Raw genomic sequence first — 12,093 nt, forward strand, 5'->3', positions numbered from 1 at the left:
GAGAGATTTGGGTCCTTTTCCAGATCCTTTTAATGGTCGTTTTAAGAGTGGTGCGACGGTAATATAATGTTCCTTTTGTATTCTTCACGTACCGGGCGGGCAGAGTTATTTACAGTAGTTGGTCGTGGCTAATCCGCTCTCCCTTTTTAAATTTCTTTTCAAATTATTAACACTTTTTTTAATTGATGAATTTTCTCATTATATTTATTTATAATTATAACTTATGTACTGATATACAATTTTCTAGTTGAATTAAAAAATGTTGTCTTTTTTGGCGTATTTCATTCCATTCACGAGAAACGTTCTATTAATTCCAATTTTAAGCATTAAAAAAAAAAGTTAGATATCTGAAGTCATCGAAACCCATAGATTCCGAATTATTATGTTTTAGGCTGTTAACTATAAAAAATTTTAAAAATCTACTTCTAAATTTTAATCCGAAAGCTTAACATAGGACCCTTGAGTGTCGGCTACTCTATTGAGGTAGCCTCTCTGCTTGTTATTTATGATCGTATTCTTATTTCAATTTCGGAAAGGATATTTTAAAGCCTTCAGAACATTTAAACGAGCTTCCTGGACCTTTAAAAATATCTACCTGAGTGGCTGCGGAGAATTTCTTTGAGATTCTTTGACCTAAAGAATTTTTAGTATATACTCGAAGATTCTTTTCGGTAGGGTATAGGCGAATTTAATTCGGTTTCCAAATCTCCCGCGCTCGAGATCTTGCGCCGATTGGTCAAAGGCTTTGAGACTCAGAAGACGTGCGCAAAATATACGTATAACCAAATTCTGAAAAAAGGTTCTGTTCCCCAGGATTCACCACGCGTTTCAAATAAATAATTAGTTACGAATTAAAAACAATGTAACACAATATTAGAATGTGTTCACAAAAATTCTCGGGACGTAGTTTCTTTGGGAAATTTTTCTTAAATCCTTGTTTGCGAAATCTTTTTTATTCGTTGAAATCATTGAATTATTTGAAATCTATAATTATTTAAAAAAATCTTCTAAAATGTTTTGAAACCCTTTCAAATCTTCCAAATGTTTTAAAATCTTTGAAAATTGGTGAACTGTGAACCTTTTCAAAATCTTTGAAACACTTTACATCTTTTAAAAGTTTAAAAATCTTTGTAAAATTGTTATGAAATATTTAAAATCTGATAAACACGCCTTTATAAAATGTTCAAAATCCTTTTAAATATTTTAAAATCCTTAAAACATTTTGAAATCTTTATTAATGTTTTGTAATATGGTGTATACTCAAAAACCGAGTGGTGATTTTCTTGAAAATTCCGTTATATGGCCATGGGTCCTTCTAATAGACATTTTTATTCCAGACGTCGGCAGTGCGCACGTGCCGAAATTTTACGTCATTTGCGTATTTTTGTACAGTTTTGTGTCGAAATGTATGGAAAATATTGTTAATGGAAACAAAAACAAAAAATTAATTTGTAAATAACAGAGATTTTTAAGGTAGAACATTTTTAAGTCTATTAAATAAAAAACGGTGAAAAATGTGCTAGACGACCAAGGCCATTATTTGCATCTGTTGGCACCTGTCATCTTCTAAAAATGCTTAAAAATTCGGCAAAACTCACGGAAGATGATGTTCCAGGTGCAAAATTAGTGCAAGAATCAGTAGAAGAGCACAGTATTTAGCAGCTGAAACGATATCCTAAATGTAGTAAACCGCCATTAAAAGGATAAAAACGTGATTTAGTGGAAAGATTAGCTGAGGTTTTGTATGGCGGGCATAAATACTTTCTTTTATACAAGATTTGCAGTTCAAAACTTTTTTTGAGTAAATATTTAATATTCATACAAATATAAAATAACACAATATTATATTTTCTACCTCTCTTTTTCAAGTTTAGACAATAAAAAGTCATTTGTCAGTGATTTCCTGGTATAAGGAATGTACTAACAAATTTTCCTTCTTTCATATAAACTGGTTATAAATACATAAATATAATTGTTTTGCGTTCTCAAATGAAAGTATTAAATAGATTTTATTTTTATCAAAAAATTTAGGAGGTTCGAAACCCCAATAACAATGCCTCATTTAATGTGTAAGCAAATGTTAGAAAAGAAAGAAAATATTAATACCTGCCAAACACAACCTCAACTCACCTTTCTACTGAATCACTTTTTTTTCCTTTTAAAGATCGTTTCCTATATTTCATCCATCGTTTAAGCTATTCAACACCGCGCTCTTCCACCGATTTGTGCACTAATTTTACTTCTGGAACATTATCTTCCGTGATTTTTTCCGGATTCTTAAACATTTTTTTTAAGACGACAGATGCCAACAAATGTAAATAATAGGTCGCTCATCACACTTTTCACACGTTTTCGCAGTTTTTTTCTGAATATACTTAAAAATTTTTTGTCTTTAAACTCTCATTTACTTACATATTTATTTTTCATTGTTATTTTTATTTACAATATTTTCCATGCATTTCGACACAAAACTGTTCGAAAAATACGGAAATGACGTAAAAACCTGGCATGTGCGCACTGTCGACGTCTAGAATAAAAAGGTCTATTCTGAAGCTAAGTTAATATTGAAGATTTCAACTAATAATTTTTATAATTTCTAAGTCAAATATCACACAAAATGTATACTTTAACATTCTATAGTAGCGGAGAGGAAATTTTTAAGGTCACTGAACACCCAGATTATAAGAATAATTCGCCGCTTCTTACCTTTCATCATTTGAATCTCAGATTCAGCCTTGCAATTTTTATTATCATACGGATTACAATTTTCGTTGCAGTTAGTCAAAAGCGATTGATTCCCATATTTAATTCAATAAGTAAAACAAAAGATTTTATGACCAATTAATTATGTACAACCTGCAGATATTCACTTTATTTAATTAATTAAGATAAATTCCGTATTTTGTAAACAATATGCTGCAGGATTGTCCCCAGCTTTGACTTGTTCAGTGTTTGATTGAAGGTCATCTGTTCTTAGGGACTTAATATGGGGCGCATTCTATCTTGCTCATCTAATCTTCTTGTTCAGTTAATGCATGCGTTTTTTGATGTTTAGATCTATTGTCGGTCTTAGCCTTCGATTTGAATCAGCTAAGGCGCGCGCAGTACCATAAACTGAACAATTGATGGTCCAGAGGTCGGACTCCGCCGAAATATCCTCACAAATCAATTTCAGCCGGATCTTGGAGCTTAGAAGGAACCTGTATGTTAATGTTCCTCCTTGTACTGAAATCATTATCGTCTGTTCGAAGGTGCCTGATTTTCGCAGTTAATCTCAATGTCTCTTGCTCATCTGTATATTTAGCTTGTTCATGTAGTAGTTGAGGAATTCCTCCGCGCACATGTCCAGTTTGCAAGAGGTAGGCACGTTGATTTCGTAATGACTGATGCGAAACGTGCCTCTGACAAGGATAATGCTGGCATCGTAGCAGTCTAGCAAGCCATCCTTGAGTTGACCCCTCCACGTTAAATTTTCTCTACTAATATATCAGATAAATTTTTACATTTCTTATGAATGTTATAATTTATGAGACAAACTTTCAAACTATCAATTATGAGTTCCAAAATAATTCGCAACGTATTTAATACGCGCCTCTAAACTTGGTGCTGCAAACGTGGAGATATCCCAAAAAGGCATTTTTGCAGTATTTAGGAGTATTTTGCAATAAAATACGATGGATGTGAACTGATTTTTTGTTACGGAGATATTGTATTGTGTTAAAATGAAGAAGTTCGCAAAGTTTTATAAAGAAACACTACATAGTTTAGTTACTAGCGGTCGTGTAAAATTGAGAAAATCGAAGACAGCAGCTTATGGTTTTAGGGTCACTATATGATGAAAATTTGCAAATATGAAGATAATTTACGTATATAAATTTACAGGGTCTGATTGTATTTTGAACGGCTACGTAAAAAAATTAGGAGGTCCTTTTGCAAGTGCATGGCAAACTCGCTATGCTAAACTCTATCCAAACAGATTAGAACTTCACCCAGAATCGGCTGGAACACGTCCAGAACTTGTCTTTCTAGATCAGGTAATGTAACAATGAACTTATTTCTATAACCTTTACACCACGATTTTGAGTTTTTTAATACCTATGTGACTGAATAAAATGGGCAGACGTGATTCTTTTTTGTTCTCATTTATAGTTCGATGCTTCCATTGAAATAAGTATGTTTCTATGAAAGTTGTGAATATGACTATTTGCAAAACGTATAGCGTATAATTCTATTTGCATTTAACAACATTTCAGGAGAGTCAGTTTGGACGGAAAATAAACTCGGGCACGAGACGTATTACTAAATTACACATATATACTGTTATGCCATATAAAGAGCCTAGCCGGGTTTTCATATAAAAACGGCCCCCAATCAAAACGAGATTTCGTTTCAAATATTCAAAGGCACTTGATCTGAGATTGTTCTTCGACCATTTTCAGCCCTCTAGCCGCCGTATCGGATGAGTAATTGTTGATAATAATAATTTTCTTTTTTTCTCTATTTTTTTAGCTAAATGAATCATTGGAAAATCTGATTAAATTAACAGTATTTCTTGATATCAAGAGACATCTCCGTGAATTTTTAGAAGAAATTTCCGCTCGAAATTCTTGATGAAAACCATTTAAAAAATGTTCGGACGCAATTTTTTAATTTAAAAAATCCGTAAGCAAAGTCGAGTCTTTCACCAATAATGAGTTCCCCAGAGACACATGTATCATAATTTTTCAGATTTTTAAACAATGTGGACTATACTTAATAATAACGCTAATGGTCAAACTACTTGAGTTAAGGCCAGGTTCCTCCAAAAAACAAGTTTTTTAAATTCTATTTATTGTTAAAACAATATTTGAAAACTAATTTTTTTTACAGACGAAAGTACATATATTAAACTACATAAAAACATTTTTTTTATTGTGGCAGCTCGGAAAATAGCTGCTCAAACTCGTCTGATTTGTTGGTGAGTGTCATCATTTCTTGAAAACGAATCATCTGAAAGCAAAAAGCAAAACAGTTTCATATCCTGTATCGAATTGTCTCTGGTGTGAACTACAATTAAACATTTCCACCGAAAAATAAACAAAATGGCGGAGTTTTTAACTTTCGACCCTTTTTTAGAACTTTTAATTGTTAACAACTTTTTTAAATAACAATGAATATTTTAGGTTGTAGTTCCGACCATAGAGAGACATCTAAAGAGTAAAATGCCGTTTGGTTTATGATGATAAGTGCAATAGTTTTGAAATACGAGTGACTCTCAGTTGAAAAAATGTGGTTTCGAGAAAAAGTACGATATTCTTTAGACGCTTCAGTGGCTTCAAGCTCGGCTCGTTCAACACGTTTGTCATTGGCCTTATCAGCGAACTGCCTTGGTGCACTTTTTGACCGCATTTTACACAAGTAACTCTTTGCTGCAATGTTGCAAATACATACCACTGAACGATCACGCAAGTCAGAAACGGATGCGTTGTTACTTCCTGTCCTTTTTTTCTGTCCATGATAAACGAATGAAAAATTTACTAACGCATGCAAACACTGAAGCGAACTGTCACGAAAATTTCACTGTACTACTGTGTACTACGTACAACTACGCAGGACGATTTTCTGAAACTGCAAAAGAGGGAATATTCTCGAAAAATGTAGAGGGAGGTTTTCTAATATGTACGATTTATAGATTTCTATTTTTATAAGAATAAATATTTACTTTTCTGATATGATCAATGATATTATATTATATGCACCCAGAGCAGCTGCCGCCAACGTGGGTGCTCGAGCGGCCGAATTCACCGCTTGGACACGCACCGTCCTCCCTTATCTCTACCTACTTCTCGGTCGCGCATACTTTCGGGACTAATTTTATATCATTTCTGAGAGTATTTTCTAGCAATTTATGGGGAAAAAAAATTTTCGATTTTTCGAAAATTGTTTGGAGGAACCTGGCCTTAACTAATTAAATTTACTTATAACTAATGTATAATAACTTAATGCTATTTAAATTTTGACTAATATTGAACATTGACTTAAACTAACAGGATAGGGCCTTAGGATTAAATACACACAGTTGCGTTGGTTTAATACAATATACATTTTTATGCAACAATAAACTTAACCTAGTTTTACAAAAATTCTTCACATTCTTTATAAAGTCTTTAATTGTCTCAGTATTAACTTCATCTTCATTTGTCGGTACATTTATCGTTTAAGGTTTATTTGGTAGATTTACAACCTAATGGCTTACATTATTATGATGGCATTATTAAGTGCACAATTACTATTATATAATTGAGTATGATGTGTACACACAGTTATTGACGATGATTCCCCTTTAAAAATTAGTTCTAGTAAAGATGGACTGCGTCATGGATGTTCAAGATAATGGTACCTCCGAGGAAGTGATATATAAAAAGTTTAGAAAAGAAAAGATTGTTAGAAAAATATATATGCAATCTATAAAATCTGAAAGATTTTTGGTGCCCTTCATTGCAAAAACTTATATTAGAATCATCTCTGATAACTGTATGTACACATTATATTCAATCATATAATGGTAATTGTGCAGTTAATAATGCTATAATTCCAAGAAATTGAATTGTGAATCTACCAGCTACGTCTATGACGAGAAATTCACCGAAAAATGAACATGAAGTAGATACTTTCAAGTAGATACATTCAAAGATTTATATAATGAATGTTTCTATCCTGTTATCCTATCCTGTTAGTTTAAGTCCATTTAATAAAATCTGATTTAAATAGGGGGACGCTTTTATGTGGAAACCCGGTTAGGCCCTTTACAAAGTTTACGTTTTATTATTTATAAAAAACGATAAGAATTTATGCAGGTGCTGGAAAACATGTCGCTATAAATTTAAAATGGTAGTATTCATAGGTGGGAAAATGATAACATACTCGTTCGCTATTAGAGAAATATGTGGAAGAAACCAAGTAATGAAAGAAAATGAGGTAAATTAAAATGTGCAATCTGAACATGCTTCTGGGGAATGTCAGTGCTAATACGAGGAAAGAAAAATAAAGGAACGTTCACATGGTAGCTACGCTCTTACAAAATTCGATGATACGGTTAAATTAAGTTCGATTGACAACAATTATTCATGGTTTACACCATTTTTATAAACAAATGTATTTAGGGTCCTTTTCCGATTGATTCTATTGTTTCTGCAAGTGTATTTTATTGTTTCTCGATCCAATGAACTCACATAGTTTTCAAATTCAGTGCTTTAGCTTCTGGAAGCAGTGATCGCTTAATTTGGAGAAACTGATATCTAAAGCTTCCCAAATAATGATCAGCCGAAAACAAGAAAAAGTGCAACAAGTATTCGTTTATGAAAAAAGAATCAATGATATTTGCTTCATGAATAAGATCTTTATGCACTAAAAAACCAAATCATATTCTTTTACAAACAGATCTGCAGTCTCGGTAGCAATCTTATGAAAGCCTTTGCCGTGAATCAATTTCCCGCTAGCCTAGCTGAGTGTAAATTGCATTCTGGATGTACACTTTTCTTTCACTCAATATCTTTTTATGTTCAACTAATCTACAGATCCACTGTTTAAATGATAAGCGATAAGCAATATAAAGGGCTTATTCCATTAATCGAATCCACGCATACAACGTGTGAAGCCGGTATTAAAATGAACCCACATTTTCTTCTGTGATTTTTATTGTATCAAGCTGGTTCATTTCCTTAGGCTTTGCGCCACAGGCATTACAGTTAGACGAAGCAGTAGTTTTGGTGACGGCTTGGCGCACTTTTTTTATCAATCATCGTGAAAATCAATTCACACTCCTCAATATATTGTGGCATTCATCTCGACACAGCTACAAGAAATATAAATTGGATTTAAAATCTTCAATTACTGCTAGAACTCAACTTCATTCCGCAAGAAAAGTTTGACCTATACATTGAAAAATATTTGCAATGTGAATTTGTTTATAAAAATTGCTTAAATAATAAATAATTGTTTTCAATTTGCAGAGTATCATAATAATTATTCAACGAAAAGACATCCTTAGTTGATTCCGTAAACAAAAATTTATCCTATTCATTGAAAAATCGCCAAGTTGTGAATTTGTTTATAAAAATTGTTTAAAATAATAAATATTTGTCCATGTGTAAAGTATTCTATCAAAGAGTAAACGTAAAGATATCCGTAGTTGATTCCGTAAATTAAAATTGAGCCTATTAATTAAAAACTCGGCAAACTGTAAATTTGTTTACCAAAATAGTTTTAAAAATTACGAAAAATCATCTAGTCTCAATTAATAATAATGGAACATTCAATTCTCTCACAATTTAAACCGAATCTATTATTTTTCAATAAGCTAAACATCGATAATCCCAAAAAAGTATTTGTCCTCATTACTTTGTTTATAACACAATAACAACTTTTTTTAAAAATTATTCTATCCAAGTGGAAATTATTCCCATATAGCTGTGCCACTGTTTTAAGATGTTTTTTTTTATCAATTTTAATGCCTTAAAAGAAATGGTACTTAATAAAAATACAAAAATAAAAAGAAGTCTTTTCAAAATTTAAAAAGCTTTCATTAAAAAAAGTTTAAATCTGATGAATAGTTTAGGCTAAAAATTGATATGTTCGCAGGTACTTTTTTTACCCCACTGTGCGCTGTAACGTTCCACTTTCGGAATTTTTACCATTTTGATTGTGGCTAACTTCGTCTTGGCTAAACTAAGATTAGATTAAAGAGCACTATTTTCGTTTATAGAGACAAGATAGATCGCAGCTTAGTAAGCTGGATTTGATGTATCAGAGAATCCATGTGATTAATACAGATCGGTGGAGTAGGAGGTTCCAAGCTAGCGGAGGATCTTTATTTGTTTTATATGGGGCTTAGCTGTTAGCGAAAGATATTTCATTCAGTCAAAATATCTTTATTTAACTCTTGGTCCCAATTCAATCCAGAAATCCACAAATTCTATAAAACTACTTTGGCTCTGATAAGAAACGGAGCCAGTCAGTACAGTGGATCGAACGCCTGAGCCAACTTATAGGCTACCATACGAACTTAATTTAAACCATTCTTGTTCATCGCTTGCCACTTTATTCAAGGTCCAAATAACCAAGAACGTTGCAGCCCTTGTGTCGTATCGGGCAATAGTGAGACAGTATTTCTGTAGGTCTTTTTTTGGTTCTGGTCTCCAAACTATTCTCTGCATCTTCTTAACATATTCTCATAACATATTTTCAACATCTATTTGACGTCACAATTAACCAGATAAACTTTTAAATCTTCTGTCCTAAATGCATCAAATCCTTCAACAATTTACCTGAGTTAGAGCGCGAAGGTTCATTGAATGCTACCCTGTTCTTTAAAAAAGGACCATTCTTTTTAAATAGTACATGATGAGGCCAATAGTATTGGTTATCGACTTGAAGATCTTAGTTATACGCGGACCTTATTTAATTCAGAGAGATACTACAACATGAATTGGTTGTACGCTTCTATGGCTTGGGGGTCACTTGAGAATCGTTTCTTGTTTGGAAGAAAGCCCGAAACTGCTGTGCGGCGAGACTCTCCCAAGTTTATTTGGAGACCTTGATCATGCCAATCGAACTACATATCAACATGAAGTGATTTTAAATCATGATCTCTTCAGTGAGGCCAGTCTTTGAACTCAAATCTCTTCTTCAGAAGCAGGTGGATAAGAGATTTCAATCGCGAATCTCCCATTCCAATCAAAGAGATGTCCCGTTTTGTTTTAGAATTTCCAATTGTTGAGCTACACGTACAGTGACGAATGAGCGGTTGGTTGAAGAATTAAGAAAGCCCTTAACCAGGATTGAATTTGCGTTTATGGAACTCTGTTCTATATAAGCTGTGGCAAAAATGCTCTTTTCATTGTTGCGTCGACAGTTTAAATTCAGCTAATTCACTTAAGCAGAACGTTACTGACTGATTTAGAACAAACTGAAGAAGATTATTTGTACAAAAGTATGATGCTTTTCTGAGAACGCAAAGCATCGTTTATTGTAAGAGCACAAATTGGAATCATGGTTCCCACATATAAAGTTCAATCAAAGTCCTAAGCATTGGAAATGCTCTGAGAGGTATTGAGACTCTTATATCGTGGATAGTATAATATGCAGTGTGAGCCCTGACAAATGGAGTAAGATTTCGAATGTTTGTTTTACCTGTCATAAAACGCTATAGTAACTGATAAATTATGCTGCCCGATTAACGATTATTTATGAAAAAAATCTTTTCAAAATCGTAATAAATCGCAATATCACATAAAAATTAAATTTATCACTTGTACAGTTTTCTTTAGAAACACATAAGAGTGGCTTAAAGTCACTAACCCGAAAAATTAATTTTTTTTTTTCTGTGATGAATTTTGAACGACACACTAAAATACGGAAATATTTGTAACATATTATCGCATTTAAGGGGGCACTCCCTATAGCGGCTTCAAAAAATCCATTTTTTTATTGACTAAATTTATAGTTTGAAACCTGTAGAATGTAATGCAGTTAGTGATTTTGTTCAATTATAAAAAATGACGTTACGCGAGCCTTTGAGCGGAACTCGCTTCTGCATTCGGAGTGTAGACACTCGCACCTTCTTTTTAAGATTGCGCTTCTTGGGTTAAAATAAGGCAATAATAAAAATTCTTATTTAATTCATATAGTTGTAAAATAATTAAATGAGATTTTTCTGATCACAAACAGGTTGAAGAAGTTGGTAGTGATCTCCAACACGTAAAAGGAGAACAATGCATCGTCATTCGGACGCGAGATGCCAAAATTGTACTAACAAATCCGGTAAGTCAGTCAGTGTCAGTGTCAGTGTTGTGAGATCCACAAACTTCACCAGATGGTACGTATTAATAAAATAATTAAAAGAACAAATGAAACTTTTGGGTCTTTCCTTTTATATATTACAAAAGAACTGGAAATATAATGCCCAATCAAAATCGTATTAAGTTTATCAATAATATTATGCTCTTAACATTTGGCCTGTTTCAAAAATTTATTCAGAATGCACGTAGGTATGTATTGTTACTTTAAAATTGATTTTTAATATTCGATTAAATTTGATTTTAGTCTAATGTTCTCACATAATTTTGTTATGTTGAGCGCCAGATAATCTTGGTAAAAAATTAGCAAACTATGATGAACTAACTTTATTTCATCAATTATTTGAATTTAGTACTTTGATCACTCGTTTAACTTGAATGTAACTGTTCCGGCTAGATAAGATTGTGAGGGATGTTGCGAGGGTTCGAGCCAGGAGTGACTTCACGGATGCAATAATTGTCTCCCAATGTTGTTTATTGTTGATAGGAACGATATTTAAAAAAAAGACATCGATTTATTTTGCATGCCATTTTGAGAGCAAAAAACAATCGCGTACCATCGAGTCGTCGGCGGTCACTTATTCAGCCATGCCGGCCTTAAATACATTTAAACTAGAAAAGATTTTTTGGTCTTCAGCCAATATCATCTCCTTTCTGTTTCAAATAATCGAGAGACTTAATCTTTTTCTTTGGCGGGATTCTGGTTATTCAAAATAGACTTAGACTTCTCTCATGTGAAATCGAACGTTGAATGAAGATGAGCGTCGACGAGCTCGTGAACCCTCAAGGGGTAGATTCAGACATACGCAAAAGATTTAGTGAATCGACGTGGGTTTGCTTCGGATGGGAATCTGACAAAGGCCTCGTGGACCTCTCTTCATTACAAACGCGCAAGTGACCATTTTGTCTACAGTCTCGTGCTCTCCAGTGTAGTCATCATGGCCAGCTGTAAGCACATTTTCTATGTTGAAGTTTGTTGTCGGGATCTTAGATGTCACCTGTCACCTGTTTGGGTGGTAAAAAGTGCTGAGAGACTGCACACGCAGAAAATAGCTGTAACCACTAAAAGTGTGGTACAGAAATAATGTTTTCAATATAATCACCTCTAAAGTACAAAGTTCAGCTTTTAATTTGAGCCCTGTTTAAAGTTTCTAAAACGTGAGTTTTGTACTCCATTCTTTTTAGAAAGTTAACAAAAAAGGCTACTTTTCACAAAAAGATGACGCTACGGAGAAAATCTGATAGCACATTCAGATTC

General features: G+C 33.2%; 1 protein-coding gene across 1 annotated transcript in view; it reads left to right on the forward strand.

Annotated features, from left to right (window-relative positions):
* LOC117181323 (G protein-coupled receptor kinase 1) overlaps positions 1–12,093 on the forward strand; it is a 268,557-nt gene that overhangs the window by 204,053 nt on the left and 52,411 nt on the right. The window contains exons 14-15 of the mRNA XM_033373882.1: positions 3,883–4,034; positions 10,708–10,800. Of these exons, the coding sequence (XP_033229773.1) occupies positions 3,883–4,034; positions 10,708–10,800 (245 nt within the window). The remainder of the gene's footprint in view (positions 1–3,882; positions 4,035–10,707; positions 10,801–12,093) is intronic.

This window comes from Belonocnema kinseyi, chromosome 10, assembly GCF_010883055.1.
Source record: "Belonocnema kinseyi isolate 2016_QV_RU_SX_M_011 chromosome 10, B_treatae_v1, whole genome shotgun sequence".
In the NCBI taxonomy this organism is placed as follows: Eukaryota; Metazoa; Arthropoda; class Insecta; order Hymenoptera; family Cynipidae; genus Belonocnema; species Belonocnema kinseyi.